Raw genomic sequence first — 21,660 nt, 5'->3', positions numbered from 1 at the left:
GCTTGATTATAACTCTTTAGATTCTCTGTGCCTGAATGTCAGGGTTCTGTTTATAAGTTTGTTAACTTAAACAACTGGCAAGTTTTCCGACTCCTCTTCCTGGCATTAATAGGCAAAACTTTTTTAAATTTTTTTTTATATTGGAGCTCTTTTCCAGTCATTCATATATATATATATATATATATATATATATATATATATATATATATATATATATATATTAGGGGTGCAACGATACTCGTATCGATATTGAACCGTTCGATACAGTGCTTTCGGTTCGGTACGCATATGTATCGAACAATACAACATTTTTAATTTATTTTATCAACTTTCCTTCTGGCGGTGCTGTCTGTGTTGAGCGTTCAGTGGATCTGCGCTCGACAGTGCAGCCTAGGCGGAGTAGTCGAACACAGATTCACTGAGCGCAGGGCAAGCTAGCCAGACAAAAGTTAAGCTCTCCTTGCAACATGGCAAATTGAACCTCCCCCACCCTCATTCAGATCTGGCGTTTGGAACTATTTTGGTCTTCATGTGACGTATGACCCTGAAGGTAAGCGCGTCATGGACTAAAGTAAAACAGTATGTTGGATGTGCCAGCAATGCTCAATTACATTGGTGGGAACTAGTGTGTTAGCGCAGTTAGCTCGTTAACGTGTTGGCCGTCCAGCCCCACGCACAGGGCGATCCGCGGTAGCTCGTTAAGGAGATTTGCCGTGTTGTGGCGTTAACCTCATTTCAGATTAATGCTGACAGCACTAGTGGGAACACAACGAATATGACTGCACATTTACACCGACATCATCCTAGTGCAAAGACAAGTGGAAGCAGACAAAAACAACAAGCACATGCTACAAACTTTAGCCGAGTCATTTAGACAGCCGTTAGCACATGATTCTCCTTATGGGGACCTGATATGTTTAATATGCTGCTGAGAATATAGCCCAGAAGAAGCGTATAGTATAGCTTTTATTTTGGAAAGAGACATTTCTCTGTAATAAACTCTCTTTTCCAAAGATGAGTGATTCCTCAATCAGATACAGGGCTCGCAAAATCCCTAGCCCGACGTCCGGGGGCTAGCGATTTTTCCAGTCGGGCTGCCCTGCCCTGCCCGTCGGCCTATCATAGGAAGGAAAAATATATGTCAATGCTTTTGCATTCTTTCGGAAATGTAGCTGGGTATTTATGTCATTGGCATCGGTGAGCCACTGTCAAAATGTGACATATTGAAATCTCGTTTGAATTTGCGCTTGTTTTTTGCTTTCACTTTGCAATCGCGCGAACTGTGTATAGAGAGCGACAGCACTGATTGGTGAGTGATGATAATTTGCGCACCAATTCTTCTGACGTCGTCTTATCAATCGTTAGCTTACTATGCAAACATGACAAGTGAAATCTCCCACAGCTTAAACATGTGAGAGGTTGATCGCGCAGAGAATCGCTGAGCGTTATGTGAGTGCGTGTGTAAAAGCAGCAGGATATATATTTTAGTTCTGCTGAGCCAAATAAGACAGGTCAGGGTGAAGAAGGGACAGCCAAAGAAAAGCTTACCACAAAACGGAAAAGTTATGACAAATCAGACTATAAGGCAAAAAGAAAGTGCAGCTTTATGGTTTCATGGACAAAAGAATTTCTGTGGCTGCAATATGACGAGCTAAATAACCAGGGCTGCACATAAGTGGTCCGCAGGTGCGCATTCACTGTCAAAATAAAAAACGAGCACAAGATAAGAAGTTGCAACGCGTGTTTGCGTACATAAGATTTTCTGGAGGAGGACGGACATTTGTTTAGAACTCTTAAAGATGTCGAAGAAGCTCCTTTAAGCAATTACTGTGATGTTCCTCCACCTCCAAAGAAATGTCAGAAGGAGTCCGAACCACAAAAGAAGCGCGTATTCTCGGAAAAGTGGTTGCAGGAGGTGAGCTGGCTTCAAACAAATGATGAACGCACAGAGATATGGTGCAGAATGTGCCGTGAAAATTTAATAAATGACAAATTAATAAAAAGGCATGAACATTTTTTTTGTATCGAAAAAATATCGAACCGTGACACCAAAGTATCGAACCGAACCGAACCGTGAATTTTGTGTATCGTTGCACCCCTAATATATATATATATATATATAAATATATATATAAACTCTTCTACCTGGTATCATTGGTATCATACCTCTGTATTTCTGTAAAATAAAGCACGAGTCGACAGCTTCTCCACAGATGAGCTCCACAGAGTTTTGAGTTTACTTCCGTATGTTCGCTCCGTCAACTGATTCAGGAAACACATCCATGCAAACTGCTGATAGTCACAGTTCGGTCAGGCGCAAACAGCCTGACTAAACAGCACACTGGCCGACAGAGAGAACCATTCATTGAAAAGGACAAATCTGCGGATGCAACACTGGTGTTTGCCAAAAAGTGAATGTCCATATTTAAACTGCTGTAAATGACTTATTGGTCTATAATATGTGATATATATGAATGATATCAGGTCATCTTGAGCCACAAACAACATTATTAAGTGGCCTATTTACTGATATAAGTAAAGACATACATAATAAACACAAAATCACTTTTTACCACGTCTAAGATGTACCCTGCGTCTTGCCCTATAACAGCTGGAACAGGCTCCAGCCCCTGAATTGGATACACAGAAGAGAGTGGATGGATAGTACTGCATGTAGCTGTAACAGTGGCTCAACAGCTTCAGTCATATGCATGTAGTACTTAAAAGTTAAGACTTCCCATAACACTACTTTCAGTCCTGTAAGTCAGTGTTTTAAACAGTTGCTATTCACCTGTGTACTGCTCTCTAGTGGCCTGATGCGTGTATTACACACAGAGTAACATCCCAGTAGGGTTTCTCATGCTGTGTGTGGTGTTTTTCAGTCCCAACACCATCCACTGAGGAAGATCATGTAACAAGGTTAAAAGCTGAAGAGCTGTCAGACTTCTGCTAATGGACTTTCCCCCCCATCAATGTAAGTGTATAATAAAACAAAGACATTGTAATTTATTGGTACTTTTCATATTTTAATTTGTCATTTTAACCACATAAAACACTTAAGCAGACACACATTAGAGGATAAAACTGATTAAAATAAGGTGAATCGTTTACAGGCAATAAGAACATCTTCCTGCATAGTGTTACAGTAATTTAAAGAGCGGCTGATCAAAAACAAAATGCTTAACTGTCATGTTTTTGGTTGCTTTGTGTATTTCTATTCAGCTGAGAAGGTGCAGTAGATTCCCCAGTGATCACTAGTGTAGCGACCACAGTCCAGCTTCTCCAGCCCCACCAAGGCCATGTGATCAGGGGCCAGACGAGGGACTCCATCCTTGGTAGCCGAGCGGAAGTAGATTCTGTCAAAGCGGCAGCGACTGACATATGGAACAGTTTTGTTGTTGTTGGCTTTAGTATCCCATGTGTAGCGGCAGTGCTCCTGCTTGCCCAGTCGTTCCCACACATCACAGACAGTTGCAGGCAGGCCCACCTTGGTCACCTGAGACGGGTCCAGAGAAAAGAGTTACTGTGATTTCTTGTTACAAGTTTACTGGCTGTATGTGAGTGGAAAGAGCAGCGTCTGACCTCCGCATCCCTCAGGTTTGTGTCTCCCCCAAACACAACGGTGACATCATCAGGTGCCTCTGACATCCTCTGCATCACCACATGCAGCTGTTTCATCCGCTCTGCACCATGTCCCTTACAGCTCTCAAAGTGGGATGTCATCAGGCACAGCTTCTGGCTGTTGACGATCACCTGATTTTTGGAAAGGAAAATGGTCCTAAGTTTCCCGTTCCGCAGAACTTATGCACACAAAGAAAATATCAGAGATGATTTTGCACACACCTGAGCAACAAGCAGGTTCCTCATCATCTGAGTGGTGGGATAAGCTACTATCTCACTCTCCACAAATTTGACTCGGGACTTTTTCAGCAACATCCCTGTGAAGTAACCTTCCTCACCACCTGGTCAACACAAGTCAAGAGGAAGATGGAGACTTTTAAGCTTTGGTTCCCCTTCACATCAAATCTTTAGTCAAGGTATCCTGATACACACAAGTATCAATATCATGTCCAAACTGTATGTGTACACAGATACTTAACGGTTGTGGTCAGTTTACATTTAGTCATTGTGTGTATCAATGTTGTGGTAATTTGGGGGCTTTTAAAGACTTCTTTTAACTGTCCTATTTCCAGTGTGCAATGATTGTAAAGCATACATCTTTAATGAGTGAAAAAAAAATTGAAAGTCTGAATTTATTTGAGATTTTCTCTAATCCACACAGAGTCAAAAGTATGCTTACAGACTCAAATAAACATATACACTCTGACTTGAATGTTTTAATAAGTGGTGCTGAAGACTCTAAAATGTCTTAACTGTACAAGTCAATAAAAGCCCTAAAATTACCAAGAGACACTCCTTTTACTCCTACACTGCAACCTTCCATGCCAATCAAGTCAATGTTGACCCAATGTGTAGTTACATTTCTCTGGAGGTCCACGTTAGGTTATGCAGACGGTTACCTCGTGGGCTTAAAATGAGCTTCCTGTCACAGTTCCCGCAGAAGTATAATCCCCATATTAGTACAACAGTCAGAATTTATAAAAGCAGTGAAAGAAGAACACAGATGTCACTAATATCTGCAAATGTCTTTAATGGCTCTGCTCATGTGACACTGAGGGAAACCAAAGCAGTTCAACTGCATTCAGCCATTAATGACCATTTTATCGTTCACACGAGAGCTTTGCCTAACTGTATCTAACATACTGTACCTTCAATCATCAGGTAGCTGACAGCCCGTTTCTTCAAGTACTGGACATAAGGGGGAATGAGCTCCTGCAGGAACACCACGTCAGGAGTGTATCTATGAAACAAAAAAACAACAAACAATGAAAGTAAAAACAATTACTTTACTTACATTAACTATCAAATATATAGAACTTTGAGCAAAATGGAAAATTTCCTCCAAATGATGCCTAAAACTGTGCAACAAGTGTAGCACATGCTTACAAGACTAAATATGAACACAGGCCTCTGGCACGCTCTGCAATGTTGTCCGTATCAAGTCCGTCCACGTTCCAGGTGATCATGGACAGTTTACCATCAGCTTCTTCTGAAGGTTTCCGTGTGGTAGCAGGACTGTCTGCAGTCAAATCTATGCTGCAAATGTTTCCACAGACAGTTTGGCTAAAATGCAACGAGTCATAAGTAAACTTCACCATACACAGAAAAGACAGCAGACTCACCAGTTTGCAACAGGGGCATCTTCAACCTTCTGCCTCTTAGCTTTGGGGGTGGTGTCTTTCTCTGGAAGCTCCTCAACATCAAACACTCTCTCCATGTCTGCCTCAAAGAATGAGTTCAAGGCTCTCTGAAGGAAAAGAGAAAGGAATGTGCTGCTTATCACAGGGCTAAAAAATAAAAAAAATATCAGGACTTGGCTGTATATACATCCGTATTCCAGCATCAGCATCAATGTAATGCTTTTAGCTACAGGCTCTCATTTAATCAGTAAAATAACCCGAAGCTGTGCTGAGTGCAATTAAAAGTGCCCATTTGGACTCCGGCTACAACACCAAAGTTACACTCAGCTGGTGTATGTACCTCCATCTCCCAGTCATTCTCAGCCAGGTAGCACTGAGCCACGGCGCTTTCAGTTCCCGCTATGGCTGCAAACTCGTCACAGAGGCGGCTTCTTTTTTCCTCCAAGTTAGAAACTGACGGTGTGTCCGACTCCGAGGTAGAAGCCATCTTTATTAGACACCAGTTTTGCACGAGTACACCTGAAATAAAGAATTAAAACCAAACATTAGCCCATCTTTTCTCTCTGCAAGTTCTCTAAGGTGTACCCATGAAATACGTCCGGGTGAACTTGCTAAACAGTTTCTAATTCGGATATATTGAAGCTTTAAATAAGACTTTTTAGGGTTGGTATACCATTTCATAAGACTCCATACCATTAAAATCTACTTTGTATTATAAAAAATATTTAACTAAAAGAAGGCTAGGAAAAAAAACTATTACAATTAAAATTTTATACGCACGCGGTGCTTGTTTACCTTCTTTACTGTGGCTGGCCAGTTAAAGTTTCACCCGGACCGTTTTGCGGCACGCTACAGTTTCCGGCGGTGTAAGATAAACAGAGGTTTGACATTGGCTTCATGAAAAGGTATTAAACACACACACCGTGCCGTTAACAATGGCTTCGCTTACTTTAAACTCCCTAAAACATGTAATGAGAGCTATGGTGGATAGCCCAGGCTTCGACAGGGTACTTAGCAAGGTAAATATGGACAGTTTGTGCCAATTAGTTTTTGGTTTAAGCGCAGAAAAAAGCCGGATAGTGTCTGTATTGTTGCGCTGACATAAAAACAACTCTGTGTTTTCTTCAGGTGGACATTTTGTCTGCCAGCCCCGGTAAAGTGGTGTGTGAGATGCGGGTAGAAGAAGAGCACACAAACCGGGGAGGGACGCTGCACGGCGGGCTAACAGCCACACTGGTTGATATCGTATCCACCATGGCTATCATGTACAGTGAGAGGGGGGCACCGGGGGTCAGCGTGGACATGAATATAACGTGAGTCCATAACTATTGTAAGCCTTTCTGGGAACAGGTTTTACGCCTCAAAACTCTGGTATAAGGCAGATCTGTCTGTAAAAAGTAGCAGGCAGGGTTCAAGGTTCAATTGAAATATGTAAAATGAACCTTCACAGGGTCCTACAACACGGACCCAACACCAACCAGACTTGTGCTGGTGTAGGGTTATTTTCATGCAAAAACGTTAAGTTTTTTTTTTTTTATGTTTTGCCGTTTGTACTGCAGACATGGTTGTAGCATATTTTTACTTTTATCTGTCACCTTTTGTACATTATACTATTTTTGTTTTCCTCATAAATGGATAAATGTGAACACTTAGTCCAAAATTACTTTACTATCTTTATTGAATTTATCTGTGCTCAGGATAGGCACCAGGGGTACACCAGTTTGTGGAGTGACCAGGGCTAGGGACAGGTCAGGTTGAGTGGTTTGGAGAGGCTGAGATGGTTTTAGCATTTTCACACAAATATAACAGGCTTGTTCCTTTATGTTTAACACATTAAGTCTTTATTTCTCATTGCTGTGCACCTTCAAACAGCAAACCAATTTGAACCTAAATTAAAGGAATAATAACACATACAAGGTGTATGCATCAGCTGGGCTTATCGCACAGAACAAGATGAAAAACAGGGCTCGCAAAATCGCTAGCCCGATGTCCCGGGGCTAGCGATTTTTCCAGTCGGGCTACCAAAATCTATCTCTGCCCTGCCCGTCGGGCTATCATAGGAAGGAAAAATGTATGTCAATGCTTTTGCATTCTTTTGGAAATGTAGCTGGGTAATTATGTCATTGGCATCGGTGAGCCACTGTCAGTATGTGACATATTGAAATCGCGTTTGAATTTGCGCTTGTTTTTTGCTTTCACTTTGCAATCGCTGAACTGTGTATAGAGAGCGACGACAGCACTGATTGGTGAGTGATGATAATTTGCCCACCAATTCCTCTGACATCGTCTTATCAATCGTTAGCTTACTATGCAAACATGACAAGTGAAATCTCCCGCAGCTTAAACATGTGAGAGGTTGATCGCGCAGAGAATCGCTGAGCGTTATGTGAGTGCGTGTGTAAAAGCAGCAGGATATATATTTTAGTTCTGCTGAGCCAAATAAGACAGGTCAGGGTGAAGAAGGGACAGCCAAAGAAAAGCTAACCACAAAACGGAAAAGTTATGACAAATCAGACTATAAGGCAAAAAGAAAGTGCAGCTTTATGGTTTCATGGACAAAAGAATTTCTGTGGCTGCAATATGACGAGCTAAATAACCAGGGCTGCACATAAGTGGTCCGCAGGTGCGCATTCGCTGTCAAAATACAAAACGCGCACAAGATAAGAAGTTGCAACGCGTGTTTGTGTACATAAGATTTTCTGGAGGAGGACAGACATTTGTTTAGAACTCTTAAAGATGTTGAAGAAGCAAACTCCTTTAAACAATTACTTTGGTGTTTCTCCACCTCCAAAGAAATGTCAGAAGGAGTCCGAACCACAAAAGAAGCGCGTATTCTCGGAAAAGTGGTTGCAGGAGGTGAGCTGGCTTCAAACAAATAATGAACGCACAGAGATGTGGTGCGGAATGTGCAGTGAAAATCCCACTCTAGCGGACAAAAACAGTTCCTTTTATATGGACGCAAACGCGCGTTGCAACTTCTTATCTGGTGCGCGTCTTTTATTTTGACAGCGAATGCGCACATGCGGACCACTTATGTGCACCCGTGTAAATAACATAATGTTCTGCCGGGTGTGTTGTTGGTTTTCCCTCGATTTCTGAGTCGACAAGCGCCTTTGTTACTGGGACCAGTAATTTTAAGAAAGGCCCCCATTAGAACCCATGAGAAATGCAAGAAATGCATTATTGCTCAGTCTGCAATATCTTTCCCAGAACAAACACCAATTGCAAATAACATACTAAAAATAAACCTGAAAAATCTGCTTAGAACAGCGTACTACGTTGCAAAGAGTGAACTACCACTGGCACAATTTAGCAGTCTTTGCAAACTTCAAAAACCCGTGACTTCAGTGGAAAATTCAAATTCAGGATCTGACACAGACTGATTCATGTTCTACAGTTCTTACAGGTTCATAGAAATTTCTGTTTAATTAGAACCAAGTATTTGAGTTGATGATTGTAATTTTTATACCATGTTGTAATTTGTGTTTCAACAATTTTTTGATTAACATCAATCAAAAAAATTGTTCTCTTTTTTATTTGGGCTACTTAAATTTATTTTGGGCTACCAAAGACTGAAGAGTCCCTGCCCGAAGGGCTACCAGGGATTTTGAAATTTTGCGAGCCCTGAAAAAGGAAAAAAAAATAAATTACCTGTGTATTATTTATAGCACTATACTCAGGGGGTTAAGGTGACATTCAGAACTGTGTTTTTGCTTAATAAGCTGTGGTCACTGTATTTCAGCATCTAGCTAGAACTGCAGAAGAGGAGCAAGCATAAAAGGGATGATGCAGAGGGTTGGTGTGATGCTAGGGATAGGATGACATGGAGAAAGATGGCGACTCCTGAAGGGAGCAGCCAGAATAGGAAGAGCTTTGCACTCAGAAATGAGGATATTTAATACCACTTAAACTGTAGTGTCCGGCCTCTCTGTGAGGTCAAAGTCATGAAGAGTGATGAGTCATGACCCCACATTTGAGAGAAAAGTACTTAAAAAATATATATATATAGTTTTTCTCCCCCTTGTTGATTAGAACTTTTATTTTCTTTGGTTTACAGAATCGCCCAGTAAGAAAATGGTCCCTGGCTTGATCCCAGGAGACAAATCCCTTTGGGGTTTCATCAGATGTGTTAATGCAGGGAGCAGCCGAAAGTAGCTTTATTCACTTATTGCCAAGACTAAATGTTGAAAGTCAGAAATAACATACTCAGCTTAGCGCACTGAGGGTTAAGTTACACCTCACAGGATTAAACTTAACCTCCTGCAGGCTTTCCTAATATGGCTGATAATTTCCCCGATAAACTACAAAAGCTGTCACTGTGTCATAGGTACATGAACGCTGCCAAGATGGGAGAAGATGTTCTCATCACCGCTCAGGTTCTGAAACAGGGACGGAGTCTGGCGTTTGCCACAGTGGACCTCACCAACAAGGTTACAGGGAAGATCATCGCACAAGGAAGACACACCAAACATCTTGGCAGCAGCTGAATCTTCTCCACTCTGTATCTGTCTGTAGTGTCAAAGCAAGAGTGACGATGTAAACAGCTTCTCTCTGTCTGTAAATAAGTTTGTAATAACAAGAATCAGTACTTCAGTGGTGGGTGTCAACGCTTGGGCTACGAGCTGGTGGTTACTTGATGTTTATTTCCTGCTGTTAAATATTTGCCAATAACTTAAATTGACCCCTTGTGATTGAAAGACTGTATCAATGATTCGTGCGCATGCAATAAAAGCAAATGGACAAAGAGTGATGCTTTCAGAATTTGCACTGTATTGGGATATGCTCAGCAGTATTGATTTGAGAACCAACAGAGAAAAAACTCCAGAAGTTACACGCCTTACATCCTTTTAAAGTGAACACACTGAATCAACAAGGAGCAAAATTATATGTGCGTAATATTCTTTGACAAGCAAGCCTGCAAAACCCAATTTAATTTGATGAGCATGGTGGCAAATCATCTAACTTTTAGTAGGTCAAATAAAAATAACAGAATTAGCTTTCAGCAACTTTTGTTAGGTATGTTAAACAATAAATGTCGCCATTTCAGTTACTCACCAACCCACATCCCCAATAAAACAAACATAAAAACATCATTTCAGTAGCTCAATGGAATAGTGCTTGAACAGTGAACATGACCCTCAACGTCTAACCAACTTTGTGTGTATAACACCTTTCAAGTCACTCAAGGTTTTAGCGAAGGCTTGCCTAGCATGTTTCAGAGGAAAGCAAATGACACCAAACCATCTTTGAAAGTCCAGCAAAATAACTAAGGCTGTTTATAAGAAGCGATACCTACACCATATGATTTGACAGATACTGTTCATCTCATTATCTCTTTGCTTACACGGGTGTTTAAACACCTCTCCACACCTGTCCTCGGTCACAAGACTGCGTAAAGTTGTTCTAGACACCTGCGTGACATTACAAGCTTTAACAATCATTTCTTATGACAACAAGGATATAAAACGCGTCCATGTGAGAACCACCATGATGACCTGTGTATTGTTTGTTCCTGTTCTGATGCAACATAAAGAGTTCCTTCAATGACCGGTGCTGTTGACAGTGCAGCTCCAAGAGAACAACCAACCACTCAAAATCAATGTTCGTGCAGGTTCAAATGAACAAAAATAGGTGAGTGAGAAGCAGGGAATGAGGAGGAAGTGGAAAAAAAGGTGAGGGATAAATCCAAAAATGGTAGGGAGAAGAGGGGTGGGGGCACACTGGGAGCATGAGGCAGAAAAAAAAATGAAGGATGGGAACTCAATCAGCTTCAGGTCAGGGAAGGTAGAACGAGTAGAAACAAAAAAGGAGATCCAAGCATAAGTTCACATCTTAAAGGGAAAAAAGGATGGAGATGAGTACATCAATTTGCTTCTGAAGGCTTAGGCAAGAGGAAGGGAGAAAGGCTTTTTTTTTCTTTTTCATTCCCCCTCCGTGTGGCTGGGTGGAGCAAGAAGCCTTAATCAGGCATGTAAGGGCGGAGGTGATCCTCGATGTCTCCCACACCCCAGCAGGTCAGCTGGTCCTGGGGCAAGTACAGGCAGAGGCTGCACAACTTGAAAACTGTGGCCTTGGTTTTAGGAGTCTGAAAGAATGTGGACAACATTTGTGATAAAGTGTGTTAACAAGACCATTTCAGGGTTTTTTCCTCCTCTTTTTAGGAGAATTACATTTTATTTTCAGTGATGCGACATACCTGTAAGTGCTGTCTATCCATGAAGAGAAATACAGACTGAGTTGGGTTGTTCATGACCATTCCAGCCTTGTCTTTACGACCCAAAGCATGCATGCACTGCTTCTCGTAGTCTCCATGATGAAATTCAAACTTGGCCTGTAAAAAAGACAGACTTAAGAACTAAGGACAAAGTTTTGTTATGTAAAGTCTCAGTTTCCCAGACACAGATTAAGCCTAGTCTCAGGCTACAAACTCGCAGTGTTTCGTGTTAGTTGAGGACTGAACTTCATACATATCTGGGAAACTGGCTGCAAAATTGAATTTGCTGATAACATGCTTTTTTTTTTTTTACTATTTAAAATTGCTACACTGTGCAGGTGATTTCAAAAATATATAGTGTACACAAAGATATTTATAACTTTCTATAGTTCTGACCAAACCTAAAGTGCTAAGGACTGACCTGAACAGGCCTAAAGGGTTCATCATCGGCCCCCTTCCATCTGGAGAACAGCAGACAGACGATCTTCTCAATATCGTTGCGTGGCCATAGGATAAAATCCATTTCCTGAGTGCAGCCTATCACATCCTGTAAAAACACAGACAGCTAACATGACACAAAATGTTTACTTTTCCATACACTCCCCCTTTCAAATGGTATTGTGTCTCACCCTTCGCATTGACTGGTATCGGGGCGCGTGTAGTTGCACAACGTCTTTTTGCAGGAGCTCTATTGAACTCTCGAGAGAGTAGCTGGAATCGCGCACACCTCGTAGGATATTTTCTTCATAGTTGTTGGTCATCACTGGCACAACTTCGGCTACCTCAAAAAGTGCTGACTTCTTCTTCTGTAATGAAAAAAAAGGGAGGGGGATATTTTAAGGCATTGCTTTGGTTCTACAATGAGGAACAAACATGAGTGGACCTGTAGTGCTGGCAAACCTTTTCTTTGAAAACGAAGGCTATATAAATCTTGAAGTCAAACTGATCAGCCAAAGATTCCCTTTTCTTCCGAAGTTGAGCTCGAAGTCGATTTCGTGTTTGATTTCTGCGTGAAGTTGGGTCCCCCATGGTTGGATTTCGATGGTAGTGTCTTCTCCTCTTCTGCAGTATATTTTGGCTACACTCTCTACTTTCTGTTTGATAAAGGATGGAGCTGGCTACCCTTTGCAGAAACAACGCATCAAAACTCTAGGCTAAATCCTCAGTATACCAACTACGAACTTAAAAGGTCATAAAAATCTTAAACAAAACTAAGTCATTTCGATTGTTTTGTTAAAAAAAAGGGCAGTGTTGAGGAGGGGGGGAATGGTCGACAAGCTAAGACTACATCTCCTTTATGCTTGATCAGAAATCCATGTTTTAAGACATGACTTTCAAGGACCGTGAGCTTCGTTTTTCAACCTGCCATGGAGGGATTACAACAAAGATTTAAATTAAAACAGCAACTCAAATGACTCAACTTTTTCCTCCTATAGATGGTACTGAAATCAGCAGAAAGCGCTGCTGCAAAAACCCATATCGCTAGTTTTCTGCAATTGAGATTGTGGACTACAGCAAGCAGACAAATATTCTATCGTTTGGGTCATTTCAAAGTCCCTCATCCATGGCTGTCTTTTTGCTTCCGTGCAGACACTGTTATGTGCGTGTTATAGACGGACTGGGGATACAGACGAAGATGGCAGGTAAACACAGATGCCAGGAGATATTGGCACCGGGTAACATCGAAGACTACTGCGAAAGTAACTTGACATTTCCGTGACTTTTACTGCCACTCATTTGGCCCAGAGCCTGTGTCGTTGCTGCCACTGCCGATAGTCATGATGTGGGCGTATTTTTAGCACACTAGCTAAGGTGAGCTAGCAGGCTAATCTAGGCATTTACTTCCGACACTAACTAGTAGTGAACCAGCGATATAGCTACATCTTATCATCTGACTGATTGGCTTAATTGAGGCCTATGTGTGATCACCTAGCTTAGCGTACAGTCATCTTTAAACGCGTTTACATTTCCCCCACCTCCTCGGCTCAATGTGACTGCCAGTGCTGTTTGAGTCTAAGAAACCTGCGGGCTTCACTCACTAACCGTTTACACCATTTTCGCTAAATGTAATGTACTTCAGTCGTGCCTTGTTAACTACTTCATCGACAAAAAAACAGAACCAGCCCAGGGGAATCAATTATAGCCAATCAACGACAGTAGTTGAATGGCGAAATAATTGTTAGCTAAACAAAAGAAATCAACCCCCCGCTTTCCACGTCTGAAGTTTCGAGGTGTTTGCTGCGCTTGTTTTCTTTCTCTCCTTTTCTTCAGTCGTCACAACCTCCGGCTCGCCCTGCCGCATGCCATGTCAAGATAAATCGACAATCCAGCTCAAGTCCTCCGTTCTTTCAGTCGACATGTGGAGTTTTCTGTCTCCCGGCGGGCCCATATTTAACGACGTGTCGTCCAACGTTTTTTCCGTTTGGTTTCTTTGTTTGCGTGTTTTTTTTTTTAGGTAGCTAATAATGGCACATACAAGCTAGACGGTCTACAGCCTCCCCCAAAATGGCTGCACAGTCAACTACAAAGATATGACGTGCCTTGACATGTGACCGCACGAGGGGAAAAAAACAACGGTGCAAAAAAATAATTCTTTGTGAGCATGCGCCTCACTGGCCTCTTGCTCACGTGACGGAGTGGGCGTATTTAAGCCTCTGGCGCGGGAGTATCGGAGAAGAGTCGAGCGAACGGGAAACTGAGGTTAAAAAAAAAAAAGCAGGCAGGGTAAGTTCTGTTAATGTTTTTATATTAACTGGTTTTAATTTATTTTATTTTTTTTATCCACAGTTATATCACATTAAGTATCTTTCACGTCGGCTAATTTGCCTTCTTTAAACGTGGCTGATTGTTTTTCCTTAAGCTCCAGCTGACTCGAGGCCTTCTTACCATGGCTTGTTTTAAAAGTGGGGAAACTTTAATCTTTAATCCTTTCCTTATAGAGTAGCGTTTCTAAGTGGGTAGAATCACTAGTCAATGGTAAGCTAGACGGCTAGAGGTTTGTTTATTTATTTATTTATTTATTTAAAAAATAGTTTTTGCTAATTAAAAATCAAGCTTTCTTTGTCTACTACTTGTCCTGGCTCAGGTTTCGAGAAAAAAAATGAACGCCAGTGGAAAAGTAAAGCAGAGCCACCAGAAGTCCAATGAGAACATAAAGGTAAGTACAAAGACTTAAGTTGTTTCATCATTTTGACTTTCAAGTGTAATCATTGGTGGTAATCATTTCCCTAGTAGTGCTCAAATATCTCCTATACTACCTTTCTTGGGTGACTGGTATCATTTTAGAGACTCATGAAATTATTTTTTTTCGGGTGAGGGTCAGTATTTTTAAACTCCAAAACCAAAATCTTCCATGTAAATATAGAAGGCCAAGATTGCCCCTTCCGTTTATTGTTGTCTTTATTCCTTTATATTAACATGTATAATCCAGCTGCAGCAGTCTCTGGACATGTAGTCTCAACAGAACAAAGCCATCTACTGTAAGTGGCTTGAAGGTCAGTCCTAAAGGACACTTCAGGGTTGGGTTGTGTGGAAAGGCACTTAAATGTGGTATTTCCTGTAAAGTGGCATTTAAATTCATCATATTGCTGAGCAGCTCGGTGTCTTATTGCTTACACGTAAACAAAATTACATTTGTTTTGGTTTCTACTTTGCTGTTCCTTAAGGAAAAGGCCCACTCACAACTTAATCACCCATTATACAAAACACCCCAGCAGTCTTGTGAAGCTGTGGCCAAACATTAACAAATTGTGTTTTCTGGCTGCTCTGTAATGATCATTGAAGAGAGACTTTCCCACGGCTGTTAAGAATTTGTGCTCTACCCGCGCTTTGCACACCTGTAGGTCTGTTGCACATGGCACTGCTGTTGTGGCACCTCACTTATGCCCTTTCTCCTGGTGACAGTGTAACTAAAGTAAAGCTTGTGAAGTGATGCTAATCCTTGCTGAATAGAAGCTTTGAGAATAAGAACATGGGTTCTGCTACTTTCCCATGTGACTCAATCTTTAGTTTCTAAAGGCTAATCAGGGGGAAGGGGGAGTCTCACCTTCTGTTTTGTTAGCATGTTGTAATCTAATCAGATATACAGTAACGGTTACTTGTGTTGGATGCCTTTCAGAGCCTTTTCACACCTTCTCAAAAGACTATGGGACCTGCCAGACAAACCCTGCAAGTTCGTCAGGTTAACTCAGACCTGGGGAGGTCAGCTCAGGTTTGTAGTAGCTGTCCATCTTGTCCAAATTGGCTTGCATGAGATTAAGACTTGTAGATGTTGAATCACTCATGAAAATTGCATCTTTCAAGCCTAAATTTTGGAAATGATTTGTTTTTTAGGCTGGAAAGGCTGGTCCAAAGCGGAAGAATTGGACGGCTGAGCAAATCAGAGGTTCAAAGAGAGTTAAGATGGAAGTCAAATCCACTCAAACAGGAGCAGCTGATGGGTTAATAGATGGCATGTCCAAAGAAGCATATGAGCTCATGATCAAAGGTAGAGAAGGCAGCACGGTGCGCTAGATGGTCACAAATTTTCACTTTATCTCAAACTCTGATCTAAACCCTCTGCTGCTGTTGTAGAAACTCCACCTTCCACCTACTGGAAAGAGGTAGCAGAGGAGCGACGGAAAGCACTGTACAATGTTCTACAGGAGAATGAGAAGGTGAGTTAATCACTGAGAGTCTGCTAATGTTTAGCTGCAAACTGAGCTGTTCCCACGCTCCCACTGACACGCTTGACCTTTGGCTACTGACCAGCTGGTACTTGAGTAGCTCTGAAGCTCACTGAATTCTCCTCTATATAAAAGGTGCTAATGCTGGCATTTTTCTGCATTCATGGACACTACTTCACTATTCCTGTAACTCTTAAATTGTTTGACTAGATTGCCTGTACAGTATATTAACGTGAAGCAGTTTTCTGGTTTAGACCTCCCATGTGTAGGAGGTTGTCTTAACTTGGTGTTTGCATTGTTGTTTCAGCTCCACAAAAGCATAGAGGCCAGAGATGAGCAGCTAACAAAGCTTCAGAGTGAAAACGAAGAGCTGCAGGAGCTCGCTCAACATGTCCAGTACATGGCTGACATGATTGAGGTAGGTATTAAAATTTGACTGCACATTGAGTTGTGGCGAAAAACTAAATCTGTTAATGTTATCAGCTGTGTACCAACATTACTGTGGACAGTTTTGAGAAAGTGGAACTGGAGGGATGCACCAGGAAGCTTAATGTATCGCTAAACAAACTTTAAACGGGTTGGAGTAACACGATATGCATCTGGCTACTTGCTGCAGCATTGCAATTACAATTTTGGACTCTCATTCTGTTTAATCAGTTGGCACAAAGTAGTAACTTGGTGGTAAAAATTTCAGCCTTTTGAGCTAAACCCAATTTCCCTGAGTAGAGTACTTAACCAGGTGGAGAGTTGCATGGATAAACTGGACAGGACTGCACAGATGGGCCTGTTGGTAAATGAAACTTGGTGTACTCTCTTTTTAGAGACTGACTGGGAAATCTCCTGACAATCTGGATGAGCTCAGAGGGATTGCCCTTGATGAAGAAGAGGCTGAACATGAAGGCGACGACTTGGCAGATCAGAGTGAAAACGATCCAGGCTCTGCAGAAGAGCTATCAGATGATGAAGAACCAGGACCCTCAGGACTCCAGAACTAATACTGCATGACTTTGACATTTTGACCTGAGTAAGCTTTGACTGCAACGAGTACGAGATGAGCTTTAAAGATGTGTATGTACTCTAAATTCAGCCTGCAATTTTTATTTTTAAATGTATTTTTCATCATTGCTTGCTCAGGTTTTTAAGGGTCTTAAGAAACTAAGCCAGTGACGGTTTCCTTTAACAGAAGACCCCTTGATGTGTCATTGGAAGACAAGTACAGATGTGAACTAAGCTGCTGGCACCTGAAAGACTTCCATGTCAGGGTGTCCACAACCATTAGTCTAAAAGAAGTTTACCTTGGGCAGGTGAAACTAAAATGCTTGTCCAACGTGCTTCTTTTGGCACTTGATTTGTCTTGCGGCTCCTGTTGAGCTGACAGTGTTTACAAATTTTACTTGAACACCTGTTTTTCCCTGTTGTGATAAGTTAAATGTGCACTGTTGGTCAGTTATTTACTGCCAGATGTGGCAAAGAGCATGACCCTGAAATGCTGCCTCACTGTAAAATTGTGAAATTGGTGTAAATAAACTTTATATTTTAAATCTTGACACTTATTGAAGCTTGTAGTTCTTGCTGAACCTAAAGGGTGAAGTTGCTATGGAAATGAGAAAATTATAAATGGGTATGCTAGGGACTTGTGGTTGGGGTTTTTTCTTTTTCTCCCTCCCCTCTCTTCACACTAATGTGAAATGTAATTTTGTTTTGTCAGTCCAAAGGTATAATTCACTTGCAGAGTAGACTTGAAGAAAGAACACTCGAATGTGCTGCTAATTTGGGAAGAGCATTTGTGCAACCATTATGCTGCAGTGTTTGCAGTATACACTAAGCTTGTTTGAGGATAAGCTTCGACCAGGGGGGTTTCTAACATATGTCCAGGGGTAGGACTTGGCTCTGCCAAAGACTCCAATCGGTCCACTGGGTGGTGTTGGGCTAAATCTTGAACTTTTATCTGTATTTTGATAAGCGTTGCAGCTTTTCTCACTGATAAAGACCTCCCCGATAGCCTGTCATACTACAGCAAAGTGACACACAAATGACTTCAACTAGAGGTCTCTGTTACTGTGCTATGGAAGGAAAAACTGACGTACACTGGTGGTTTGGCCCATTTAGGATCAGAGTACGCTGTATGTGGCTCACAATGTAAAATGAGTTTGACATTGCTGGCTTAGGCTGTGTCATGTCTTAACAGTATAAAATCGTCAAATCTACACTCAACTAAGACCTGACTCTTTTTGTTAAGCTTGTACGCCCACTTTTTCATAAAATCTAGCTGCTGTGTACTTGTAACAGTCAGATCGATTATGGATTTGCATATACACTCATTAATTTAAAACAGCAGGACTTAAAAAAACAAAACATTCTATTTAAGACTCAGGCTCCAGCCACGACACTGACAAGGAGAAGCAGAAGAGAATGGATGGACTCCGTGTGGGGAAAGAAAAATCCAGTTTTTAATTATGCAAAAATAAACTTTATTGCAACTTCTTGATGAGCAGAGGAACCACGACGGAGAAGAGCAGTGTGCAACCACATGAATCAGTACTGAAGCTATTGACCAAGAAGATGGATGAAGTTCAGTTTCAGCGGTTATTATTAAAACCTCTAAACGTGCACATTTTGTCACCTTGTATTATATACGGTGCTAAGGAACTGAACAGTCCACCAATTAACTTGTTAAACAGGTCAACAGCGAGTTTGTGAAGAGAGAAAATTAGACACCGAGTGAGTCACTGGACCAAAATACTGTAATGCTGTTCACATCTCGAAAAGGAATTTAAATTTGGACCACGTTTTCAAAAGGCTGCATGAAAGTAAAAAAGAAACAACTTTTAGTATCAACTTCACGCATTTACAGATTATATTACAAAAAGAATACCTTTCATAAAAATACTAACCGCTTGCTTTTTAATATGGCTTTTGGATTGTGCAGTTACAACCAGATGTAACGAGATCCTCATATTACGGGTTTGCCTTTTTTTCCTTTTTGTGCTTCCAAAGATAAGTCTGAGGGTTCTAGTCCAAATGTACACGCTGTATTGAAAATACATTCTCCTGGATGAGCTCTTATTAAAAGACCGTTTTAAAATCCCAAGATTTTTCCTTTGGTTATAGTAAATCTACTTAATAAAGTAACATCTCTATCATATAAATGCCCCGTTAGTTTGGGGACCTTTTAGGGAAAACAAAATCTATAATTACTATTAGCAAATCTTAATATTCTCCAAAATAACAATCTAATATAATTAAATTGAAAATAAACTCCAATTATAATCAAACACGAGTCATATGGTAAAAACACAGAGGCCTTTTTAAACAAAAGACATTAATTCAAATACCAGACCTGAAAGTAGAGCATAAATATACAATCATTTACATAACAATGTGGTCTGCTCTAATACAAAATAACATGACAGAATATTAGAATAACAAGGAGTAAATAATAAATATATGACGTGTGAGCTTCTAAGTTTTGTCACTGTGCAGCAGCACCAGACTCAGTAGTACAGTTACAATGAGAAAAGCTGGAGATAGATGCCTCCCCTGGGTCAGTGTTCCCATTAAACCGTTTGCATGGAGCAGACCCAAAGTGTGGCAGAAAAGGCCAAAAGCTTAATGTCTTATCCTGCTATCAGCTCGCGTGCTGCCTCAACTCATCCTCTCTGCACAACTGCCGAGAAAGTGCATTCTCATGAGGTCCTCTGCCTAGTTTATTGCCCTCGACTGGCTCCTGACCTTGTAGGAAAAACAAACAAAACATACATTTACAAAGAGTATTTGTGTAATGTGCCAGCTCAGCCACAACGAGGCTCAAAAGGTCAAAAGCTGACGATATCAAATGGGCTTCACGTGTCAGCCAGGTGCAAAAAAAAAGGAAAAAAAAAATCACATATGTACAGAAAAAAATTGCACTTGTTAAACTGCAAGTAGGAGAAATCTCAGACGCAAACTGCTGCGTGAGTGAACACTGGGCACTGTGCTAAACCCCCGTCTCCCCTGGACCGCTGTGACCTCATCTTATTAATGTTCCTCCCTGCCAAAAAACACACAGGTCTTTCAACCACATGAGAATCCCTGAAATTACGTCTTGAACACAACCACGTGTATCACGTGTAAACTAAGCCGTATTTACACGCCTTACAACAGTGCAGGTCTTCCGAAAGCGTCAGAAAGCACTTCTAATCTAGGTGAACGCATGTTAACAGTGATTATACAAAGATCATAGTATATTGCGTGGTACAATAAATCTGTAAAACTTGAGATTATTCAGAGAGTGCGTGAGACGGGTGTTCTCTGAAGCCTTTTTGACAGGAGGGTGAAGACCCGCTGCTTGACTTCCACAGTCTTTGGAGCAGCTCTCAGCCGCTTTGTGTCCAGTCAAAATTTGTGCTTTTCAATTCAACTTAACGTGACTGGTGTGTGCCTGGCTCAGACAGCAGGGTGAGGAGGAGTGTAAGCGTGCGTCAGGAGGGGTCTAGGTTGTGTGTCCTTGTGGTTAAGACAACTTGTTTGGTGTTACTTCCTTTCAGGAGGCAGTGAGTAACAGTGATTAACTGCAGTTTAAGTGAAAACGTTTGTTGTTGCTAGAAAGCAGATCGATGAACAGATTAGTCGCTAACGGCCCTGTGAGGTGTGCTGTGTGGGTTGAGCTAAGGAGGCAAGTGTTGTCCTCGGAGGTCCGGGTGCAGTCCGTTTCTCTTTTCAGTGATGGCTCAGAAGGCAGTGGTGACGGCGTTTCCTCGCCGTGTGCCCAGACGGATCATTTCCCCCGGCACAGTGTCAAGCTGCTCGTACGCCAGGCGCCCCTCCTCACCTGCAAGCGGCAAAAAGAGATTATTAGAAATAATTTGTCCACAGTCACCTTTCACGTAACTACTGAAGGGGAGAACGGGGAAAAGCTACAATTTACTGATGGTACACAAACGCCTCATGTGCAGTTAGTTAAAAAGTGAATGTTTTGCAGAGAGGACAGCTTTACAGATACATTCACTAAGTGTGTGTGGGACTGTCACAGATTTTCGGATTGTCTAACTTTCACAAAGACTGTTTCACACAATGTTCACTGAAATGGCATCAAACTCGGCGCTGAACTTACTGGTGTCTCCAGCAAGATGCCTGCATATTTTGCTGGGAATCGGGTAAAACTGGTTGACAAGGGTTAAGAATGAAAATTTGGAGGAAGGCCAGAAGGAGCAACAGAATCTTCTAAAAATATTAGCGAGAATAAATCACTTGGCAAATGAAAGGTCGCTGGTTTGAATTTGCGTCAGGAATGGCTTTGCCAAACCAAACATGCAGCGTTGCCTGCTGAGGCGATCTCTTGTGGTGAAGGAGCAGCTAAAAGTAGCTTCTGTTAGTAATGACCACCTACTTCTCAGATGGCAGTATTCGTATCCCCACAATCAAGATTGTGGCAGAAAGAAGGCAACGGAAGGACGTAACAAATTGGCAAAAGAAAATATAAGAATCTGCATGCTGAGTTAAAACCCTCGGTGTTTGAGAAAAGTTGCCTTCAATGTAAGAT

General features: G+C 41.5%; 5 protein-coding genes across 11 annotated transcripts in view; 2 read left to right on the top strand and 3 right to left on the bottom strand.

Annotated features, from left to right (window-relative positions):
• Nucleotides 1-3,011: 3,011 nt before the first annotated feature.
• On the bottom strand, nucleotides 3,012-6,069 carry LOC102777635 (tyrosyl-DNA phosphodiesterase 2-like). Of its 2 annotated transcripts, none has more exons than XM_006787849.3 (8): nucleotides 6,057-6,069; nucleotides 5,602-5,780; nucleotides 5,244-5,368; nucleotides 5,008-5,157; nucleotides 4,770-4,861; nucleotides 3,844-3,962; nucleotides 3,583-3,753; nucleotides 3,012-3,496 (listed from the first exon to the last, which is right to left on the bottom strand). In XM_006787849.3, the coding sequence occupies exons 2-8, from the start codon at nucleotides 5,746-5,748 to the stop codon at nucleotides 3,215-3,217; spliced, it is 1,086 nt and encodes a 361-aa protein (XP_006787912.2). In that variant the 5' UTR covers nucleotides 5,749-5,780; nucleotides 6,057-6,069; the 3' UTR covers nucleotides 3,012-3,214. The 2 variants fall into 2 exon arrangements, with proteins under 2 accessions (XP_006787912.2, XP_035762472.2); XM_035906579.2 differs by having other exon boundaries at nucleotides 6,042-6,067.
• Nucleotides 6,070-6,111: 42 nt separating this feature from the next.
• acot13 (acyl-CoA thioesterase 13) lies at nucleotides 6,112-10,007 on the top strand. The gene is made up of 3 exons (XM_006787851.2): nucleotides 6,112-6,280; nucleotides 6,390-6,574; nucleotides 9,589-10,007. Exons 1-3 carry the CDS (start codon nucleotides 6,197-6,199, stop codon nucleotides 9,746-9,748), a joined length of 429 nt encoding a protein of 142 aa, XP_006787914.1. The 5' UTR covers nucleotides 6,112-6,196; the 3' UTR covers nucleotides 9,749-10,007.
• Nucleotides 10,008-10,011: 4 nt separating this feature from the next.
• c22h6orf62 (chromosome 22 C6orf62 homolog) lies at nucleotides 10,012-14,031 on the bottom strand. Its single transcript, XM_006787852.3, has 5 exons — nucleotides 12,376-14,031; nucleotides 12,105-12,281; nucleotides 11,897-12,022; nucleotides 11,458-11,592; nucleotides 10,012-11,346 (listed from the first exon to the last, which is right to left on the bottom strand). The coding sequence occupies exons 1-5, from the start codon at nucleotides 12,502-12,504 to the stop codon at nucleotides 11,221-11,223; spliced, it is 693 nt and encodes a 230-aa protein (XP_006787915.1). The 5' UTR covers nucleotides 12,505-14,031; the 3' UTR covers nucleotides 10,012-11,220.
• Nucleotides 14,032-14,137: 106 nt separating this feature from the next.
• On the top strand, nucleotides 14,138-17,686 carry gmnn (geminin DNA replication inhibitor). The gene is made up of 7 exons (XM_006787853.3): nucleotides 14,138-14,199; nucleotides 14,561-14,632; nucleotides 15,593-15,685; nucleotides 15,808-15,961; nucleotides 16,048-16,130; nucleotides 16,447-16,557; nucleotides 16,961-17,686. The coding sequence occupies exons 2-7, from the start codon at nucleotides 14,576-14,578 to the stop codon at nucleotides 17,132-17,134; spliced, it is 672 nt and encodes a 223-aa protein (XP_006787916.2). The 5' UTR covers nucleotides 14,138-14,199; nucleotides 14,561-14,575; the 3' UTR covers nucleotides 17,135-17,686.
• A 900-nt stretch (nucleotides 17,687-18,586) lies between these two features.
• Nucleotides 18,587-21,660, bottom strand: part of ripor2 (RHO family interacting cell polarization regulator 2) — a 67,566-nt gene continuing 64,492 nt past the window's right edge. For all 6 annotated transcript variants that reach the window (XM_006787855.3, XM_087835063.1, XM_006787854.3 and 3 more), the window contains one exon: nucleotides 18,587-20,949. In XM_006787855.3, the coding sequence (XP_006787918.2) occupies nucleotides 20,849-20,949 (101 nt within the window). In that variant the 3' untranslated portion in view covers nucleotides 18,587-20,848. The remainder of the gene's footprint in view (nucleotides 20,950-21,660) is intronic.

The sequence above is a fragment of the Neolamprologus brichardi genome, chromosome 22 (assembly GCF_056152115.1).
Source record: "Neolamprologus brichardi isolate AB-2024 chromosome 22, ASM5615211v1, whole genome shotgun sequence".
Lineage (NCBI taxonomy): Eukaryota > Metazoa > Chordata > Actinopteri > Cichliformes > Cichlidae > Neolamprologus > Neolamprologus brichardi.
The sequence above is the reverse complement of the archived record's forward strand: the minus strand, read 5'-3'. Positions and strand labels throughout refer to the sequence as shown.